At 46.8% G+C, this 22,996-nt stretch overlaps 1 protein-coding gene across 1 annotated transcript in view; it reads left to right on the forward strand.

Annotated features, from left to right (window-relative positions):
• LOC137571263 (cytochrome P450 2K6-like) overlaps positions 1–22,996 on the forward strand; it is a 113,904-nt gene that overhangs the window by 58,672 nt on the left and 32,236 nt on the right. The window contains exons 5-6 of the mRNA XM_068280142.1: positions 1,794–1,970; positions 19,488–19,629. Of these exons, the coding sequence (XP_068136243.1) occupies positions 1,794–1,970; positions 19,488–19,629 (319 nt within the window). The remainder of the gene's footprint in view (positions 1–1,793; positions 1,971–19,487; positions 19,630–22,996) is intronic.

The following is a 22,996-nucleotide window of genomic DNA, read 5'->3' on the forward strand; positions in this document are numbered from 1 at the left end:
CAGTATAGGTAGCCGGTGCTAGGTCCCCCCAGTATAGGTAGCCAGGCATAGGTGCCCCCAGTGTAGGTAGCCAGTATCTTTGCCCCATAATAGATCAGCCAGGTAGGTGCCTCCAGTATAGGTAGCCAGTATAGTTGCCCCATAATAGATTAGCCAGGTAGGTGCCTCCAGTATAGTTAGCCAGTATAGTTGCCCCAATATAGGTTAGATCGGTAGGTGCCCCCAGTATCGGTTAGCCAGGTAGGTGTCTCCATTATAGGTAGCCAATATAGTTGCCCCAGTATGTGTTAGCTAGGTAGGTGCCTCCAGTATAGGTAGTCAGTATAGTTGCCCCCAGTATAGGTTAGCTAGATAGGTGCCTCCAGAATAGGTAGCCAGTATAGTTACCCCAGTATAGGCTAGATAGGTAGGTTACCCCAGTATAGGTTAGCCAGGTAGGTGCCTCCAATATAGGTAGCCAGTATAGTTGCCAGTATAGTTGCCCCAGTATAGGTTAACTAGATAGGTGCCTCCAAAATAGGTAGCCAGTATAGTTACCCCAGTATAGGTTAGATAGGTAGGTTCTCCCCGTATAGGTTAGATAGGTAGGTGCCCCCACTATAGGTTAGCTAGGTAGGTGCCTTCAGCATAGGTAGCCAGTTAGTTGCCAGTATGTTTGCCCCCAGTATAGGTTTGATAGGTAGGTGCTCCCAATATAGGTTAGAAAGGTAAGTGCCCCAGTATAGGTTAGATAGGTAGGTGCCCCCAGTATAGGTTAGTTAGGTAGGTGCCTCCAGTATAGATAGCCAGTATAGTTGCTACCAGTATTGGTTAGATAGGTAGGTACATAGGTAGCCAAGCATAGGCAAAGTGGTGGGGGAGAGCGGGCATAGCGCAGTTACAACTCACTTTCTCTGCATGCAGCCTCTATCTTATTCCTCTCCCAGGAGCCCCTTGCATTAGTAAAAGTGCCCCCCTGTAATGACATGCGGTTACGTCATCACAGGGGGCGTTGTTAACAACGTGATGGACGCATGGGGGAGGAAGAAAAAAGAGGCTGCATGTCGGGATTGCGGAGGTGAGTTGTTACGCTATGCCTGCTCTTCCCCCCCCCCCCCCCCCCGCTCCTGCCACTCCACCTAGAGCCATTGCACGGGCGGTTGCACGGTTTGCACGCCCACAGAAACAAACCTGCCTCCAACGACCTTTGCCTAACTTCCCCACGCATTTCCCACTTCCATGCATGCCTGCAGGATTTCTCAAGAGCCGTCCCCACCCCGTTGAACTCCCTGCCACTGCACATCAGACTTGCTCCCTCCTTTGACACATTCAAGAAAGCCCTCAAAACCCACCTCTTTAAGATGGCCTACCCAACCCCTCCACCACCTACCACACAGTATTTATTCCACAGCTCTACCTAGTGTGTCCACCTCCCCCATCCCCCTTAGATTGTAAGCCTTTAGTCTACACAATCATGTAGTCCTTTCCTATGATCACCTCACACTTGTATTACTGGGCTTACCTAACCAGCCCCAAAATCGCATGATCATGTATCTTGTACCCTGTTCGCCTTGTATAGCTTTGTCCTATATTGTATAACCTTGTTACGTCTGTTTTCCTTTATATCATTGTATGTATTTATTGTCCAGCGCTGTATAATGTTGCCGCTTTATAAATACGATAATAACTCCTCCAACATAAACAAGGTTTTGCCAGCCTCACATAAAACACATTTTTTGCTATAAAATCAATTTTTCTTTATGCAGATAGTCCAGGTTAACATGTTATGTAACTGGCTCATTTTTCTCTTTCAGCTGTACAATGCATTTCCGTCCTTCATGCAATGGCTGCCTGGAAGTCACAGAGACATTTCTGCACATACCAGAGAGATGCATGACTTTATTAGAGAAACCTTCACCAGACAGAGAAATCAGCTGGATGTTAACGATCAGAGGACTTTAATTGATGTTTTTCTCGTCAAACAAAAAGAAGTAGGCGTGTATGGTTTGTTATCTCTATATTTTTTTTTTTAATTGCTCTCTACGGATTAGACTGCCCCTTCACACCTAATCATTTTCCCTCCCATATCCATATTGGTTAATTTGAATTAATTCTATACAACAGAGTTCAAAACTGCACTAACTTCCTGTAAGAGTTAAAGGGACACTGTAGGGGGGTCAGGGGAAAATGAGTTTAAGTTACCCGGGGCTTCTTATGGTCCTCCACAGACATCCTGTGCCCGCGCAGCCACTCCCCAATGCTCCAGCCCCGCCTCTGGTTCACTAATGGAATTTCAGACTTTAAAGTCTGAAAACCACTGCGCCTACATTGCCGTGTCCTCACTCCCGCTGATGGCACCAGGAGCGTACTGCGAAGGCCCAGTATGGTCTGTGCCTGTGCCGTGCGCTCCTGGTGACATCAGGGGAAGCGAGGACACGGCAACGCAGGCGCAGTGGTTTTCAGACTTTAAAGTCTGAAATTCCATTAGTGAACCGGAGGCGGGGCCAGAGCATCGGCGAGTGGCTGCGCGGGCACAGGATTACTAACCTGTGACACCCCCTCCCCCCTCAGCTTTTTATTTGAAATGTGACCAATCAACTGAATTGGTGGGCACAGCTTTTCTAGCTCATTTCATTAAAATCGCTGCCCTGACACTTACCTCCCCCAACATCTGGTGTTGCTTTAGTCTCTTCAGGTATCTTCTGCATCTACAATGGCTTCAGATTTGTTTCGGAAAACTTAGCGTTTATGCATAGACATCAAGGATTTGTGGTTTGACAATAGCCCTTGGAACTTTCTTTTTTTGCTTATTATCTTAGACTATTAAATCTCTAGGTAAATCTCCCGGGAATAATCCTGTTTCTAGTCCACCCTCACCTGTGGCCTAATCAGAAATCTTGTGCTAACGCCACCAGCTTAGTTCAAACCTGAGTGATTCTTATGGAGATACAGGAGGTCCACTGCACAGCTGACAAACATAACACTTTGTACTGTACACACAAATGAGGACTGTCACCAGACCGATATCAGGACTCGATCCTTTAGGTTACACTAAAGGGCTGAAGCTATTCAGATGCATCACTTGCCTTAAAGGAGTCATCAGCCAATATATCCTACCCCCAATCTACTTATCTGGGGCTTCCTCCAGCCCCTTTCAGCAGACATGTCCCACGCCGCAGCTTCGCTCTCAGCCCCCAGCCCGGGGTCCCCGCCAGTGCAGAGGCTGACCTCGAAGTCATCCTCTGCTGCGTCTACAAGAGCGCCGTTGTCAATCAAGTCCCCATTGTCCTGACTGTACTGCGCAGACACAGAACTACTGTCCATCAGTAAACTGTTCAGGCCATCTCTAGTCACAATGCATACATCAAATAAGGGTAGCCGAAATGTTAAGATATTGTCTATAACAATATTTTTTTTGTGTCTTCATCTTTCTTTAACATTTAATAATAAATATGTTAAAATAATGGTAATACAATCACAAAATATCATCTATAACAATGAAAATGTACATATAGTTACAGTTGTAGTAAGCATAGTAAAACGTTTGTAAATATCCCCGATAATTTACCACAAGTAGACCTAACCCTACTCTCACACAGAACCCTTCCTTTACTGATGCCTAACCCTTAGACCTCCCCTGGTGGTGCCTAACCCTAAGACTCCTCTGGTGATACCTAACCCAAAGAACTCCTGGTGGTACCTAATCCTAAGACTCCTCTGGTGATACCTAACCCAAAGAACCCCTGGTGGTACCTAATCCTAAGACTCCTCTGGTGATACCTAACCCAAAGAACCCCTGGTGGTACCTAATCCTAAGACCCTGCTGGTGGTGCCTAACCCTTAGACCCCCTAGTGGTGCTTAAAACTAAGACCGCCCCATGGTGCCTAACCTTTAGCCCGCCCTGGTGGTGCCTAACCCTAAACGTCCCTCCCTTTCCTGATGCCTAACCCCAAAACCCCCTTTCTGACACCTAACCCTAAAACTCCCTTTCTTTGCTCCAAATAACGTTAATACAGAAAGCAACACATTTCTAAGATTTTAAAGTTCAAGACGAAAATTTAAAATATTACAAATCTCAAAACAAAAATTTTGTTTGGATGGTTCTGGTGGTCGCTATTTGTTGGACACCCAAATTTCTTCTTGGAAAAAGTTAATACAAAAAGCGATAAATCTGTAAGATAATTAAGTTTGAAACGATAATTTACAATATTGTAATTCTCAAATCGAATTTGAAAATTATATTTATCGAAACACTAATTCTGGAAACAAAAGATTTTGGTTGGATGGGCCTGGTGCCCGCCACTATTTATCGGGCGCCCTAATTTTTTTCTTTGGGTGCCCAATAGCCGATATTTTGCTCTAGTGTCTATGGGGTGCCCAAATAGTCCATTAGCCCTAGATGCCAAAATTTCCTGTTCATCATGGTCAGAACTATCAGGTAAAAAGGAAAAGACTTGTATAACAGGCACACTGAGGATGATAATAGTAATAAACTTTATTACCATCAATAAATATTTCTATGTGTGTAGTACTGATACATTGATAAAAAAAAACACGAAGACTACAACAAACATAGCAAAGGATCATCCCTATATATCAAGTTCAAGGATGTCAAAGTTAATGAAAACAGCGCCAGAGATTTTGGTTTGGCCAGCACCGCCATAGGCCATAATAGGAATTACGGCTAAATCGTGCTCAAACAGTAATTTGGTCGCTGTCAAAAGACGGCACCGAAATTACTAGAAAAACAGCTTAATTGGTCTGCCAGCAATAGCTGGAAGCCGAATTATGTACTTCCCCACTGTCCACGGCGACCTGGAGGGGGAATAGTAATTAATGCTGACGGGAGTTGTGCTTGCGCAGGGTGAGCCATTTTTCAGCTTTACTCTGTGCTCAAATTTCCCAGCGGCTTTAAAGGGGTTTGTGGCCCTTTTTCAAAATGCAATTTAAATGAAGAGATATCTTCCTTTCATAAGTACTAATCTTTTTGTTCCTGCCTCATCAAGAAACAGCTGTGCGGTCTCTCTCCTGCTCCTTTCTAATTATTCGTCGTCTGATGAATCATCCCTGACTTTTCTGCAAGCTCCAGACAGCAGGGGGAGGGAGATCTGCCTCTTCTGGCTTCAGCTCAGCTCATCTCTTGTGCACAGCAGTACAGGGAGACTGTGTACTGACCTGGAAGCACTTTACATTGCAGCCATCTTGCCCAAAGGTTTAAAAATTATATTTTATTAAGTTATTTATTGGCAGTGGGGAGCGGTGGAAATAGGAGAAATGAAGAGGGGGAATAATGGGGGAAACAGTAATGTTTATTTTAATGTGCTGTAAATGCACCACAGATCTTCTTTAATTATAGGCACACTGTGATAGTGCTGATATTACTAACAACCTCTGCGTCTGTTAAATGCATGGTGGTCAACAGACGTCTAATTGAGTGGCAATTTCACCTCTAATTTCATAGAATATAACTTGTTTAAACTGTAACAGTTCAACGAATAAGCAAGGCAGCAAAGGCATAAGTTAATTCAGCAGGCACCATATAAAGCCAGCAAAGCCACAAGCCATTAGTAATATGAGATGTTGCAAACATAGAATTTTTCCGCTCGCGGACAGCAAACGCAACCCGATTCGGATCCGGATTGGAACATTTTGAAATTGGATATCCGACCCGGATCGGATATCTGGGTATCTGGATCCGAATCAGATCCGGATTTTGAAAAGGGGTATCTGAGCAGCACTGACGCAAAGTAGGGTTTTAATGCCTAAAGGCCAGAAATCACATTATTCACAGCTCTGAAGTGGGCATGCTCGAATGTACCCCAATTCGATTCGAGTACATTCAAATTCGGGTCTGGGTCAAATTAGGATTCGCCCGATTTGAATGGACTATAGTTCGATTCGGGTGCATTCATTCGGATCCGGGTCAGGGGAAATTCGGCCGTGAATTCGTGATTAAAAACCCACCGAATTTAAGGGTTAATTGCAACGCCCCCTTAAATGCCTGAATCACCAAATTTGCAGGTTATGTTTAAAAAGAAAAGTGGGAGCAAGGGGATTTTTTTTTTTCAAAAAGACCTTATACTTTTTGAGAAAATGGATTTAAAAGCTCAAAGAAAAAAACGATACATTTAAATGCCGGTAAATGACAGATCGTGGAAAATATTTCTCAGCAGTTAATAGCAAAGGCCCCTTACATCCTAACAACACCAAATTTGCAGGTTATGTTAAAGATAGTGGGAAATAATTAAGAAAAAAATTAAAAATGTTTATTTTGGGGGATGTTCTGAGTGTGGAAAATCTGAAAAAAAAATGATGCGGGGGTCCCCCCTCCCGAGCCTCTGTAACCCCTTGTCCCCCATGCAGGCTGGGATAGCCATAATGCGGAGCCCTGGCCAACTGGGGCTTTGCACCCTGAGCTATACCAGCCTGCATGGTCCATGGTATGGGGGGCTCTGGGGGGAGGGGGCCAAGCCTCCCCCTCCCCCCCCCTGGAGCCCTTGTCCAGTCCATGGACAAGGGGCTCTTCCCCACCTACAGTGCCCCAGGAGGAGGTGGGGGTGATGACTCCTGGGGGGGTTCATGGTGGCATCTGGGTGTCCCCATTAAGAATGGGACCCCACATGCCCACCCCCCCTCTTAGGAAAAATGAGTATAGAGGTACAAAGTACCCCTTACCCATTTCCACAAAGGGTTAAATGAAATAAAAACACAACAACGAGAAAAGTATTTTAATAATCTTAATTAACCAGAAATACTTACCAGTACCTTTAAAAAAATGTTCCCACTGCAATAATATCCTCGGTAATGATCCAACGTATAATGTATCCTCTATCTTGCGATCTTCAATTACGTTGATTGAAGATCTCCCACGGCAACTAGCAATACTATACCTTACAATGCGTCCTGTGTGCGGACGCATAGCACCGGCTCTCGCTGTCCTCCCCGCCTCCTCACCTGTCACCCTCACCTAGCCTGGCACCTGGTGCACCCATGGGTGCACCTGGTGCCACCCTAGATGAGAGTGACAGGTGCAGGCAGGTGGGGAGACAGCGGGAGCCCGGCGCTATACGCCCTGCACAGGACGCATTCTAAGGTATAGTAACCGGCTCATCAATGAGCCGGTTCTTTTTGTATTAAATCAAGTGAACCAGCTCTGAATCGATTCATTTGATTCAATACAAAAAGAACTGGCTCATTGATGAGTCGGTTACTATACCTTAGAAATGGGGAAGAACCCCTTGTCCATGGATTGGACAAGGGCTCTGGGGGGAATGGGGAGGCTTGGCTGCCCCTCCCCCCCCCCAGAGCACCTCATACCATGGACCATGCGGGCTGGTATAGCTCAGGGTGTGAAGCCCTAGTTGGCCGGGGCTCCACATTCTGGCTATCCCAGCCTGCATGGGGGACAAGGGGTTACAGAGGCTCGGGAGGGGGGACCCAACGTCATTTTTTTCAGATTTCCCACACTCAGAACATCCCCCAAAATAAACATTTTTTATTTTAAAAAAATTATTTCCCATTACCTTTTTAACATAACCTGCAAATTTGGTGTTGATAGGATGTAAGGGGCCTTTGCTATTAACTGCTGGGAAATATTTCCCACCGACATTTAAATGTATCGTTTTTTTTCTTTGAAGTATAAGATCTTTTTAAAAAAATTCCCACTTTTCTTCTTAACATAACCTGCAAATTTGGTGATTCTGGCATTTAAGGGGGGTTTGCAATTAACCCTTAAAGTCGGCGGGTTTTGGGCGATGGTAGCCGGATCCGAACGGGTTAAAATCCGTGATCACGGCCGAATTTGAGAGGCACTATTCGGGAAAATTCAACTTTAAATTTGAGAGCAGGATCGCTATTCGAATTCGGCAACCATGAAAATCTACAGGATAATTCGGGTACATTCGAATTCGAGAGTCCTGGTGAGCAACCCTGGCTGTGGAGTGTCACACAAAGATAAATGCATTAGTACTATCAGAATGCAGTGAAATAATAATGCACTGGAGTGATACTGTGCAGGCAACTTAATGAGGCAACAACAATAGCAGTGTTGTGCACACAGCTCTCGGTGTCAGTGGGCTGTGGGGTGTCGCACAAAAAAAAACACAGGAGACCGATGTGCTAGCCCTCAAAAGGGCTGTTTGAGGTGCTCTTACAACAAAACACAGGCCTAGCTAATGCTTTCCCTACCTATCTGCAGCAAGTCTGATCCTGCTCTCACTAACAGTCAGAAGCCAGCAGAAAATGAATCCAATATGGCCACCGCAACTGCTTTTTGATAGGGGGTGGGGTGTCCAGGAGGGGGTGCTAGCTGATTGGCTGCCATGTGTCTACTGACTGTGAGGTAAGAGGTGAGGTAAGGCTCCATGATGATGTATGGGGGCGGGTCAAACACGCCAAATGTTCGCAATTCGAACAGCGGAAATGCGTCAGGAACTGTCCGCTGACGAATCGTTTGGACCATCTCTATTAATAATGTCATGTGCTGCATGCAAACACATAAGAGTTCTTGCCAAGGCATGAAGGTACACATAACCATCTCAACACTGCTGTTGGCTTCTTCAAACTACTCACCCTATACTTCAGGCTATTTATACCTTACTGTTCGAGCAGGGACAAGCACACGTTTCAGGCAGTGATCACTTACACAATCCTTGCAGCTGGCATCAGAGATAAGTTGAGCTAGGTTCTATGCTTGTGCACTAGTGGTGCTCAAATACCCCTTTTCAAAATTCGAGTTAGGTCGAATTCGAATAGTAAATTATTCGAGATCAGTCGAATATTCGAGTCGAATAATTTTTACTATTCGATTCGACCTCGGAATTCGAGCTCACTATTCGAGTCGGTATTCGAGCTCATTATTCGAGCTGACTATTCGAAATGGCCTTAAATAGCTTCCAACACTTGTTTTGAGGGTGAATGATGCAAGAAACCTCTTTTTTTCCAAGTAACAACAGCAAGTGATTATGTGGGGATGTTCCTTTAAAAAAAAAAGTTGAAAAGAGAAGTTGTGTCCAGAAATTTGTTCAGTACTGTATATACTTCTTCTTCTTCTTCTTTATCTTCTATATCTTCTTCTTCTTCTTCTATATCTTCTTCTTCTATATCTTCTTCTTCTATATCTTCTTCTATATCTTCTTCTTTTATATTGTCTTCTTCTTCTTATTCTTCATCTTCTTCATCATCATCTTCTTCATCATCATCTTCTTCTTCTTCATCTTCTTTTTCTTCATCTTCTTCATCTTCTTCTTCATCTTCTTCTTCATCTTCTTCTTCATCTTCTTCATCTTCTTCATCTTCTTCTTCTTCTTCTTCTACATCTACTTCATCTTCAACTTCTTCATCTTCTTCTTCTTCATCATCTTCTTCATCTTCTTCATCTTCTTCATCATCATCTTCTTCTTCTTCATCTTCTTCTTCTTCATCATCTTCATCTTCTTCTTCATCTTCTTCTTCTTCATCATCATCTTCATCTTCTTCATCTTCTTCATCTTCTTCATCTTCATCTTCTTCATCTTCTTCTTCTTCTTCTTCATCTTCTTCATCATCATCTTCTTCTTCTTCATCTTCTTTTTCTTCATCTTCTTCATCTTCTTCTTCTTCTTCTTCTACATCTACTTCATCTTCAACTTCTTCATCTTCTTCTTCTTCTTCATCTTCTTCATCATCTTCATCTTCTTCATCTTCTTCATCTTCTTCATCTTCTTCTTCTTCTTCATCATCTTCATCATCTTCTTCATCTTCTTCTTCTTCATCATCTTCATCTTCTTCTTCTTCATCTTCTTCATCTTCTTCATCTTCATCTTCTTCATCTTCTTCTTCTTCATCTTCTTCATCTTCTTCTTCATCTTCTTCTTCTTCTTCTTCTTCATCATCTTCATCTTCTTCATCTTCATCTTCTTCATCTTCTTCATCTTCTTCTTCTTCATCATCTTCATCTTCTTCTTCATCTTCTTCTTCTTCATCATCTTCATCTTCTTCTTCTTCATCTTCTTCTTCTTCATCATCTTCATCTTCATCTTCTTCATCTTCTTCTATATCGTCTTCTTCTTCACTTATTTCTCTTTTCAAATTTTTTTTTTTAAAGAAATGCAGCTATTTTTGAGCGTAACAAATAGCTGGTGGCGCACGCATGTTGGAAGCGCCATTGTATGTGCTCCCTGGCAGTGGAAACACACAGACAGCAGGAGGTAAATTCAGCAGCAGGAGGAGGAGGATGAGTGTGTGGCAGCAGGCAGTCAATGAGGCAGGCAGCGTGACATAATAGCCCTGGTACCTAGCGGTGATACCAGGGCTGTAAATAAACACAGCAGGCAGAAGGTCCCAGTCAGCGGTCGTGCAGCCCACATTGTGTCCAATACACAACTGGGACAACACAGTTTTCAACCCGGGCACCTCAGAAAAATTAAACCTTTTTTTTTTTTTATGGTTTTGTAGTTTTGGTTTTACAACCAATTACACAGATATAGCTATTTTTTGACGTAATAGCTGGTGGCAGAGTGGCAGCAGAAGGTAAATCTGTGTACCCTGGCGTTGGGAAACACAGACAGACAGACAGCAGCAGCAGCAGCAGGAGGAATGGAGGAGTAATGTGAGCAGCTATTGTTTGACGTAATAGCTGGTGGCAGAGTGGCAGCAGAAGGTAAATCTGTGTACCCTGGCGGTGGGAAACACAGACAGACAGCAGCATCAGCAGGAGGAATGGAGGAGTAGTGTGAGTGTGGCAGCAGGCAGGCAGCGTGACATAATAGCCCTGGTACCTAGCGGTGATACCAGGGCTGTAAATAAACACAGCAGGCAGGAGGTCCCAGACAGCAGTCGTGCAGCCCACATCGTGTCCAATACACAACTGGGACAACACAGTTTTCAACCCGGGCACCTCAGAAAAATTAAACCTTTTTTTTTTTTTTTTTTATGGTTTTGTAGTTTTGGTTTTACAACCAATTACACAGATATAGCTATTTTTTGACGTAATAGCTGGTGGCAGAGTGGCAGCAGAAGGTAAATCTGTGTACCCTGGCAGTGGGAAACACAGACAGACAGCAGAAGGGCAGTACACAGCAGCCCACTGTAGGTGTAAAATGTGTGGCTGCAGGCGACGTAATAGTCAAAGTGAACCAGGCTGGCTTAGTGAGCAGGAGCCAGGAGGTGGTAAAGGGTGGTAAGGCACATTAACGATGGTTCTTAGCCAGTTCATGTCCCCCTCTCGCCGACAACAGGGGCCAGGAACTCGCCTTCCACCCACGCCTGGTTCATCTTGAGAAACGTCAGTCTGTCCACAGACTTGTGAGACAGACGTGAGCGTTTCTCGGTGACCACACCACCAGCTGCACTGAAGCAGCGCTCGGACAGCACGCTGGAAGGGGGGCAGGACAGCACTTCCAGGGCGTACTGCGCCAGCTCGCTCCAGATCTCCAGGCGCTTGACCCAATACTCCATGGGATCAACAGGGGCATCGCTGTCAAGCCCGCTGTAGGACCCCATGTAGTCAGCCACCATGCGGGTCAGGCGCTGGCTGTGACCGGTAGAGGATGCTGCTGCATGCACCTCCTCTCTAGTCACTGCTGCCGGAGCCTCTACAGTCCTGTAGAGCTCGTGGCTGAGAGACAGCAGGTCTGTGGGGCGATTGCTGCTGGATGCAGGCACCTGCTGCTGCCTCTGTGCTGGCTGCTGGACAGTGGGGGTGGAAGGCTGGGGGAAGGCTTCCTCCAAGCGCTCAACAAGGGCCTGCTGCAAGCTCCTTATTTGTTGCGCTGGGTCTCCTCCTGCAGGCGGCAGGAACTGGCTCAACTTCCCCTTGAGGCGTGGGTCCAACATCATGCTGATCCAGATGTCCTCCCTCTGCTTCATCTGGATCACCCTGGGGTTTCTGCGCAGGCACGTCAGCATGTGCGCTGCCATTGGGAAGAGGCGGGCCACGTCTGCTGGCACATCGACGGCAGTGCTGCTGTCCTCATCCTCCTCCTCTGCCTCGTCAGCCTCATCCTCTCTCCACCCCCGCACCAACTCAGCTGCACTGTGCTGATCCCCCTCATCAGCAGCAAGGTCAGGGACCTCCACCAAGTCCTCCTCCTCCTCCCCCTCAGAGGTGGACTGTGCAGCTGCTTGCCGCTCCTGCTGGTCCAAGGCTGCCGCTCCCTGTTCCAGCAAAGCATCGAGGGCCCTGTTCAGCAGACAAACCAGGGGCACCCACTCGCAGACCATAGCATGGTCCCTGCTCACCATGTTAGTGGCCTGCAGAAAGGGAGCCAGCACTAAGCACACCTGCTGCATGTGCCTCCAGTCATCATCGGGGACGATGGACGGGATGTTGCTGGTCTTGTCCCTTCTCTGAGCGGCGGAAACAGTGGCCAGGGCAAGGTACTGTTTGACAGCGCGCTTCTGTTCAACCAGACGCTCCAACATCGCCAGGGTGGAGTTCCAGCGAGTCGGAACGTCAAGGATCAGCCGATGGCGTGGCAGATCCAGCTCCTTTTGCACGTCTTCCAGGCTCGCACAGGCTGCAGCCGAGCGCCGGAAGTGACGCACAACGTTCCTTGCCGTTTCCAGCAGTTCGCCCATCCCCTGGTAGGTGCGCAAGAACTTCTGCACCACCAGGTTCAGCACGTGGGCAAGACAGGGGATGTGGGTCAGGTTTCCCCTGTCTATTGCGGCAACCAGATTGGCCCCATTGTCAGCCACCACCTCTCCGACTCTGAGGCCTCTGGGGGTCAGCCAAATCCTCTCCTGCTCCTGGAGTTTGGCCAACACATGGGTTGCCGTCAGCTTGGTCTTCCCAAGGCTGACCAAGTGCAGCAGCGCTTGGCAGTGGCGGGCCTTCACGCTGCTGCTGAGGCGGGGGGTTTGGCCAGGTGTGCCGGAGGATGGCAGAGGATCGGAGGAACCTGCTGCAGTTCCCCTGACCCTGCGGGGTGGCACCACCCACTGTGTTGCTGCTGCTGCTGTGCCCACTGCTGCTCTCCCATCCTCACCCCCTTCCACCAAGCTGACCCAGTGGACAGTGAAGGACAGGTAGCGGCCTGTCCCGAAGCGGCTGCTCCAGGAGTCCATGGTGACGTGGACCCTTTCACCAACCGCGTGCTCCAGCCCTCGCTCCACATTGGCCATCACAAAGCGGTGCAGTGCAGGAATGGCCTTGCGGGAGAAAAAGTGTCTGCTGGGGAGCTGCCAGTCTGGGGCTGCGCAAGCAAGCAGCGCACGAATGTCGCTCCCCTCCTGCACGAGCGTGTACGGCAGGAGTTGGGAGCACATGGCCCGTGCCAGCAAGCCGTTCAGCTGCCGCACGCGACGGCTGCTGGGAGGCAGAGCCCTAACCACCCCCTGGAAGGACTCGCTCAAAAGGCTCTGGCGTGGCCTTTTGCTGGCACGGGAATCAGCAGACACAGCGGAGGAGGCCACTGAGGACTGGCTGCCAGAACAGGCCTTAGTGTCGGCGGCAGGAGTTGCAGAGGGGGGAGGAGCAGTGCGTTTCCGCACTCCTGCTGGTGCTGCTGGAGAAGCAGGAGGGCGGGTGGCTGCTGTTGCTGCTGCTGCTGAAGGCTGTGCAGTGATGGGTGTGGTGCCACTGCCAGCACCAGATGCCTTCAGCCTCTGGAACTCCTGATGCTGGTGGAAATGTTTCGCAGCAAGGTGGTTGATGAGCGAGCTGGTGCAGAACTTTAAGGGGTCTGCACCTCTGCTCAACTTCCGCTGACAGTGGTTGCAAGTGGCGTACTTGCTGTACACTGTGGGCATGGTGAAAAAGCGCCAGATTGGTGACAGAAACATCCCCCTACGGCATGGAAGCGCTGCTGCCTGTCTCCCTGTGGTGGTTTGGAGGGGGGCTTGGGGGGCTTGGGTGCGGCTGGTGGTGGTACTGGCAGATGCTGCTGCTGCTGCTGCTGAGCCTGAGACACCAGCAGGCTGTGGGACCTGCCTACTGCTGCTGCCAATGCTTGCAATGATGCGCCTCCTTGCAAGGCCCACAAGAGCATCCTCCTCCTCAGAGCTGCTGAGGACGACATCCCCTGGAGGTGGTGGCACCCAGTCTCTGTCTGTCACCGGGTCATCAACATCCTCCCCCTCCTGAAACATGTCCTGCTGGGATGAGGACCCCCCAAACTCCTCTCCTGATGCATGGATGGGCTGCTTGACTGTCGCCACAGTCTTGCTGTCCAATCCCTCATCCCCCAAAGTGCCCATCAGCATCTCCTCCTCAAGATCGCCAACAACAGCAGACAATTTACTCATGATGCCTGGGGTCAAAAGACTGCTGAATGACAGGTCGGCGAGTGACGGTGAACTGGCCTCCTCCCCAGACCCTGCTGGGCGGCTGCTGCGAACAGGGGTGGTGGTGGTGGTGGTGAGGGTGGAGGCCTCAGATGCAGAGCTGATGGCGGGCTGCTCATCCTCCGTCATGAGTTGCACCACAGTGTCTGCATGCTTTTCCTCAATGGGACGTTTCCGACCCGGCTGGAGGAAAATCGGAGCAGGTGCTACACGCTGCTGCTGCTGTGTCTCTGCAGCGTGAGTTGCAGATGCTCCTGCTGGGCGGCGCCCAAGGCGTCCACGGCCAGTGGCTATGGGAGGAATGTTAGCCACTGACGCTGCTGCTGCTGCTGCGGAACTGTGCATGGTGGCGCGCCCGCGGCTTGCCACAATGCTGCTCCCTCTCCTCCTGATTCCCTTGCTGCCCTTCCCCTTGCCCAAACCGCGCTGGCTGCCACTTCCAGACATCTTCGATGTTTTGGGCATATAGACAAAAGTTTTTTAAAAGGGCGGGTGAAAAGTGGGGTACTTTAATGGAGTGGGTTGGTGGGTGAGGTGACTGAGTGAGTGTCCCTAGTACAGTAAGTAAGTAGTAACAGTCAGGAAGTACAACTAGCAGTTACAACTTACAATAATCAGTAGTAATCACAAGTAAATTTAGTGTGTGTACACTACAGACAGTGAGTGCACGCACGCGCAAACACGCGCAGGAGCTAGCCTATGAACAGTGACTGAGTGAGTGTCCCTAGTACAGTAAGTAAGTAAGTAGTAACAGTCAGTAAGTACAACTAACTAATTACAATAATCAATCAGTTATCAGAAGGAAATAGAGTGTGTGTAGTGTGTACACAGACAGTGAGTGCACACACGCAGGAGCTAGTAGCCTATGAACAGTGACTGAGTGTCCTAGACTCCTAGTACAGTAAGTAGTAACAGTAAGTACAACTAACTAATTACAATAATCAATCAGTTATCAGAAGGAAATAGAGTGTGTGTAGTGTGTACACAGACAGTGAGTGCACACACGCAGGAGCTAGTAGCCTATGAACAGTGACTGAGTGTCCGAGACTCCTAGTACAGTAAGTAGTAACAGTGAGTACAACTAACTAATTACAATATTCAATTACAATAATCAATCAGTTATCAGAACTTGGAAATAGAGTGTGTGTAGTGTGTACACAGACAGTGAGTGCACACACGCAGGAGCAGCTAGTAGCCTATGAACAGTGACTGAGTGTCCTAGACTCCTAGTACAGTAAGTAGTAACAGTAAGTACAACTAACTAATTACAATAATCAATCAGTTATCAGAAGGAAATAGAGTGTGTGTAGTGTGTACACAGACAGTGAGTGCACACACGCAGGAGCTAGTAGCCTATGAACAGTGACTGAGTGTCCGAGACTCCTAGTACAGTAAGTAGTAACAGTGAGTACAACTAACTAATTACAATATTCAATTACAATAATCAATCAGTTATCAGAACTTGGAAATAGAGTGTGTGTAGTGTGTACTAGTGTTGGGCGAACACCTGGATGTTCGGGTTCGGGAAAGTTCGCCGAACATGGCCGCAATGTTCGGCATGTTCGGGCCGAACCCCGAACTCCCCGAACATCCCGCTTTTGGGGGCCCTATGGGGTCGCAGGCATAAGGGGGGAGCATGCCCCGATCGCGGGGGGGGTCGGAAATTCCCCCCACCCCCTCCGCTAGCGCTCCCCCCTCTGCCCGCTTCCCCATTCAAAAGTTAGGAAGTGAAACTGTACCTGTGCGGCCGGTAGTGGGTGACTGGCAGTGGGCGGCACTATGGAGAGACTGAGGAGGAGGAGGAGTCCGGAGAGTGACGCGTTGAGGGAGGCCGGGCAGCGGGCGGATCAGCAGTAGTACCGTACTACTGCTGATCCGCCCACTGCCCGGCCTCCCTCAACGCGTCACTCTCCGGACTCCTCCTCCTCCTCAGTCTCTCCATAGTGCCGCCCACTGCCAGTCACCCACTACCGGCCGCACAGGTACAGTTTCACTTCCTAACTTTTGAATGGGGAAGCGGGCAGAGGGGGGAGCGCTAGCGGAGGGGGTGGGGGGAATTTCCGACCCCCCCCCGCGATCGGGACATGCTCCCCCCTTATGCCTGCGACCCCATAGGGGGCCAGTATTCGGGCGAACAGGGCCCTGTTCGTGCCGAACAGGGGCCCTGTTCGGCCAGGCAATGAGCCGTTCGGGCGAACCCGAACAGTTTGGCCGAACACCACCAGGTGATGTTCTGCAGAACCCGAACAGTGGCGAACACTGTTCGCCCAACACTAGTGTGTACACAGACAGTGAGTGCACACACGCAGGAGCTAGTAGCCTATGAACAGTGACTGAGTGTCCTAGACTCCTAGTACAGTAAGTAGTAACAGTAAGTACAACTAACTAATTACAATAATCAATCAGTTATCAAAAGGAAATAGAGTGTGTGTAGTGTGTACACAGACAGTGAGTGCACACACGCAGGAGCTAGTAGCCTATGAACAGTGACTGAGTGTCCTAGACTCCTAGTACAGTAAGTAGTAACAGTAAGTACAACTAACTAATTACAATAATCAATCAGTTATCAGAAGGAAATAGAGTGTGTGTAGTGTGTACACAGACAGTGAGTGCACACACGCAGGAGCTAGTAGCCTATGAACAGTGACTGAGTGTCCGAGACTCCTAGTACAGTAAGTAGTAACAGTGAGTACAACTAACTAATTACAATATTCAATTACAATAATCAATCAGTTATCAGAACTTGGAAATAGAGTGTGTGTAGTGTGTACACAGACAGTGAGTGCACACACGCAGGAGCTAGTAGCCTATGAACAGTGACTGAGTGTCCTAGACTCCTAGTACAGTAAGTAGTAACAGTAAGTACAACTAACTAATTACAATAATCAATCAGTTATCAAAAGGAAATAGAGTGTGTGTAGTGTGTACACAGACAGTGAGTGCACACACGCAGGAGCTAGTAGCCTATGAACAGTGACTGAGTGTCCTAGACTCCTAGTACAGTAAGTAGTAACAGTAAGTACAACTAACTAATTACAATAATCAATCAGTTATCAGAAGGAAATAGAGTGTGTGTAGTGTGTACACAGACAGTGAGTGCACACACGCAGGAGCTAGTAGCCTATGAACAGTGACTGAGTGTCCAAGACTCCTAGTACAGTAAGTAGTAACAGTGAGTACAACTAACTAATTACAATATTCAATTACAATAATCAATCAGTTATCAGAACTTGGAAATAGAGTGTGTGTAGTGTGTGTACACAGACAGTGAGTGCACACACGCAGGAGCAGCTAGTAGCCTATGAACAGTGACAGTGAGTGTCCTAGTACAGTTACAGTATATAACTACAATACTAATACAATCAGTAGTAAAGGACAGCAGAAATACTGGTATAGAATAGAGAGAAATAAACAGAGGACAGGAGGACAGCTGCCCACACAGGCAGGCCCTGAGGCCTAAAGCTGTAAGCCTGCAGCAGCTGTGTCTGTCTCTATGTAACACAAAAGCTACTAACTAAAATACAATGTCTAACTAACTAACAACAATATAGGTGTGTATAGGAGGTGTATGTGAGCAAAAACGCTAGGTAAATGACCACAATAAAGCTCTTGCTAAGCCAAAGCACAAAGGAGCAACTCTCTCTCTATGCAAGTCTCAGGCAAGGACGGAGAAACGTAACATGGCGGCCGCTATTTATAGGGTAGGGGCTGGCCAGGGTCCCCCTCTGTGATTGGCTGCCGTCAGAGGGCCTGGGAGCCCTCTGATTGGCTCTAAGGACATCAATCTGGGCTATGACGCTATTCGAGCTCGGTACCGAGCTCGAATAGCGCCGTTTGCTCGAATAGCTCGAATAGTGAATGGGCTATTCGAGTGTACGCGAATAGCCCATTCGAATAGCTGCAGCTATTCGGAGCTCGAATACCGAGCTCGAATAGCTGAAAAAGAGCTTGAATATTCGAGCTACTCGAATATTCGAGCTCTGCTGAGCACCACTGTTGTGCACAGGCTTTGCACACCTATGCATTTTGCTGACCTAGTCAGCTTAGTCAGGGTGTACTGTAGGTAGAACAACTGGGAGTCATTTTAAAGGAATCCTAAACCCTAGGAAAAAAAATGAGTTTAACTTTCCTGGGGCTTTTTCCAGCCCCTTGCAGCCATCCTGTGCCCTCAACATCACTCCTGGATCCTCTGGTCCCCCGCCAGCAGCTAGTTTCGCTTTTGCCCACTCGGAGTCGGCGGGCCACCACGCGTATCATTACACGTGTTGCCGCGATAAAAGGACGCTATAACGGGTGTCAATACGTACAAAGATATGTGTTGACACCCGTTATAGCGTCACGGTAACGCGTGTAATGATACACGTGGTGGCCCGAGGACTCCGAGTCGGCAAAAAACGAAACTAGCTGCTGACGGGGGACCAGAGGATCCAGGAGTGACGTCAAGGGCACAGTGCGGCTGCATGGGGCTGGTCAAAGCCCCAGGTAAGTGAAACTTTTTTTCCCTAGGGTTTTAGGTTCCCTTTAAAGAGGAACTCCAGTGAAAAAATGTAATAAAAAAGTGCTTGATTTTTACAATAATTATGTATAAATAATTTAGTCAGTGTTTGCCCATTGTAAAATCTTTTAAATCCCTTAAAATCATTCTGACATTTATTACATGGTGACATTTTTATTGTTGGCAGGTAATGTAGCTGCTGCATGCTTTTTTGGCAGTCGGCAACAGCTGTAAACAGCTATTTCCCACAATGCAACAAGGTTCACAGACAGGAAATTGCCAGGAGTACCACAGTCCTCAGAGTTTCTTGTGGGAGGGGTTTCACCACAATATCAGTCATACAGTGCCCCCTGATGGTCTGTTTGTGAAAAGGAATAGATTTCTCATGTAAAAGGGGGTATCAGCTACTGATTGGGATAAAGTTAAATTCTTGGTCGGAGTTTCTCTTTAAGTAGCCTTGTACTTGCAAGCACTGTGAGGTATCTCTGTTCTTAGAATGAGTTAGTGTGGTCACGCATATGGTATATAACAGATACACTTTTAATCCCAATTTTAAAGGGACCCCGAGCAGAGGATTAAAATTAAAATTAAAATGAGGAAGCCCCAGGTAAGTTTAGATTTTAATTTTTATCCTCTGCTCAGGGTCCCTTTAAATGAAGCACATTTTTAATACCAATGTTAAAATGTTCTGTTTGCTGTTCAACATTTAATTCCTATGGTGAATGCTGTATGTTGTGTCAATTCCAGGAGAGGCCAAATCCTGAGTTATATTTTCATGATGAGAACTTAACAGCTGTTGTTTTAGACCTATTTGGTGCTGGAGTGGAGACAACCGCAACCACTCTTCAGTGGGGCGTTTTGCTAATGATGAAATACCCTGCAGTTCAGAGTAAGTGTGCTGTTTCTTTTTAGCATTGTTGACTACCTCAGTCATCCTAGTTATCTGGGTTACCAAGACTCTGGAGGGGGATCTGTACCAAGCCAATGAGCCAAAATGTTATTCAATGGCCTCAATTCACTAAGCTTTATCAAACACTTTATCAAACGTTTGATATTTTACCTCACGGGTAAAATCTAATTTTTAATTCACTAAGGTGTTCTAGATTTATTGAAAGTTTTATCGATAAAACATTCGATAACTATACTGTATAACACCTTAGTGAATTCAAAATTCGATTATGCGCAAAAGGTAAATTACCAAACGTTTGATAAGCGTTTGATAAAGCTTAGTGAATTGAGGCCAATGTATAAATCCCCCCGAAAAAGCCTCAGCTACCATCAGCTGACATGTTTGGTACCGCCAGGGTCCTTAATCCTTAATCCTGTTGGTTTTTCCATAAATAAATTCCTGATTCTGGTCTTAGTATTTTATTTTTTATTACAGTGTTTTTAAATATAAAAATATAAATGATCCATGCAAGAGGTTCTATTAGCATTTGTATACAATTTTCTTTTTTACTTTGAGTCTGCAGGTTTGAAAGCGCTTAGACCCCGCCCCGTTTACACTTACTCAGTTGGTATACGTTAGTGCACGTTGGTACGCGTTTTTTCCATAGCAGTGCATTGGGAAGAAGATTTCAGTTAAAACGCATTAAAGAAAACCTGAACTGAAAATTAAAAGTCAAAATAAGCATACACGAGTCACACTTACCTTCCATGTAGTCTACTCCTCAGTGTCTTTCTCCTGTCCTGCGTCCTGTTTGTTCACTGTGATCAAGGGAATTTTCCGTCCTCCATTTTGAAAATGGCCATTACCCATAACAGCTTTCTGGTCAGCACACAGTTAAACTGTAACATCGTCCACTTGAGCCATAGGGAAACATGGACATTACCTGGTACATAAGTTTTCCTCTCAACTATAACTGACAGCAACTGATATTTTACTGACAGCAACTGATATATTTCAGATCTGACAAAATATTGTCAGAACTGGAAGGGATTATTGTCAGAAGAAAATGGTGAGCTTCTGAGAGGAAGTGATGGCAAGGTAACTATGTCATGTTCATTTGAAGTTACCTCATGTGTTTATTTTAAATATTTTTACTCAGTACAGGTTCTCTTTAAGTGTGAAAGGTGCCATAGGAAAACATGGGCATTACTTTGAAAATCAGTTTTCTTTCAGTTATAACTGAGAGCAACTGATTAAGTGTAAAAGGGGCCTTACTGTTTGCATTATTAACCTCCCTGGCAGTACGCAGTTTCCATGTCTGCGTCCGCGGGAGGATTTTTGCCTATAAAATGTTTATAGTCTTCAGCTAGCACTTCGCTAGCTAAGTATGCCCCCCAATTGCCTCTGGTCCCCTCTGATTGCTGCCGGTAATGTTTACCCGTCCGCGATCCTGCGAGAGCCGCAGCTTCTCCATGCAGCTTCACTGTCGCTATGGCGACGATCGGACATGACGTCATGACGTCATGCGCAGTTCCGATACTCCCTATCAGGGCCGGGCCGAGGCAGAGGCGAGAGAGGCTCCAGCCTCGGGGCGCAGTGTAGGTGGGGGGCGCACAACTCACTCAGCTATCATTCCCCTATTGTGTTTGAAGCAGAAAGAAATAGAAAAAGGGAATACATGGCAGTGACTGCAAGCCAGATAACTAGAGAGTAAGGTGTTGGGAGCCCCTGGGGCGCCTCTTAGTCTAATAGCATTCAGTGTGATGGCTGGGGTGAGAGGGATGGAGGGGCGCACTTTGGTGTCTCAGCCTTGGGTGCTGGAGGACCTTGTCCCGCCTCTGCTCCCTATAGCGAAGCCGGGAGCTGATTGGGAGGCTGCGCCATCGCAGGTCCCCCGGGGGAATACGTATATCGGCGGCAATCAGAGGGGACCAGAGGCAATTGGGGGGCATATTTAGCTAGCGAAGTGCTAGCTGAAGGATATAAATAACATTTTATAGGCAAAAATCCTCCCGGGGCCATGCGATCCCCTGTGGCGGGCTTACCGACAGGGAGGTTAAAGCATTCTGGGTTAACTTTCAGGAGCTCAGTCACTTACTACTAGTGTTGAGCCGAAATTTTCTAAATTTCGTGTTTCCTTAAATACGGACACGGATTTTGCCACTACGACACGAATTAGAAATGTCATAATTGCCATACAAACCGTAATTCGGAATTCCATCAGCAAAATTTTGGTTTCGTAATTTTGTGTATCATCGCAAATTTGTGTTTAACCCGAAATTTAGTAATATCATGTTTTCTATAGAAACAAAGTTTTTTTCTTAGTTACGAAAATGAACGTAATTTAGTTTCTAATAGTTATTATGCACATTTAGGTAATGACTAAACTCAGGAAAGTCACTTATTGATTGCAATTACTGATAATGCAAAGGCCCCTGAACATGCTGTCGCTTTAAATGTATCAGGGGGCTCTATCTGCAGCCACTTCTAAGACAGGTGCTCTTTGCCATGGTGCACTTAGCTGTCATGTTGAGACACTTGGTTTTGGGCCTTGCAATATCTGATAGTGCAAAAGTCCCTGCAAGTGCTGTTGCTTTAAATGTATCAGGAGGCTTTACCTGCAGCCACTTCTAAGACAGGTGCTCTTTGCCATGGTGCACCTAGTGGTCATGCATGCTGAGACACTTGGTTTTGGGCCTTGCAATATTTGATAATGCAAAGGTACCTGCAAGTGCTGTCGCTTTAAATGTATCAGGTGCCTCTGGACTTGAACACAATTTTGAGAAAGGTCGAATTTGCGAGTTAAACACAAAATTCTGATTTGTTTGTTACGTAAACGATCGTAATTACAAAAAAGATCGTAATTAAGAAATTCCCCATAAACATGAAATTTGCATCTGTAATTTTGTGAAATTCTTGAAATTTCGATTACGGCCATAATCGTAATTTTGCGAATTATGCAAAATTTTGCGTAATCGTAATTGGGCCATTAGGCTCATCACTACTCCACCTATGTCTTGAAATGGTTGCTTCCACTCCAACGCGAGTTGAAAGTGTACCTGAGATGGGCATTGTGGGTGTAATTATACTTACCTGGGGCTTCCTCCAGCCCCATTAGTTATGTGGGGTCCTTCGCAGTCTTCTTCGGCTTCTCCATCTGGTAATTTGGCCAATTGTGCCTGGGAGCATTCTGGGCCTGCCCAGTACTGCACAGGCTAGTGATAGGCTTCTGAGTAGCTACCTACTCGTAACCTACTTGGAAGCGAAAAGTTAATTACAGCACCTGAGGGGGTGGGTGAGGGAGGGTTAACTTACCCATGTTGCCTCCTGCTTCAATGCGCTCCAATCGCGACTCGCATTGTGCTCC

Source organism: Hyperolius riggenbachi, chromosome 4 (genome assembly GCF_040937935.1).
Source record: "Hyperolius riggenbachi isolate aHypRig1 chromosome 4, aHypRig1.pri, whole genome shotgun sequence".
Classification (NCBI taxonomy): domain Eukaryota; kingdom Metazoa; phylum Chordata; class Amphibia; order Anura; family Hyperoliidae; genus Hyperolius; species Hyperolius riggenbachi.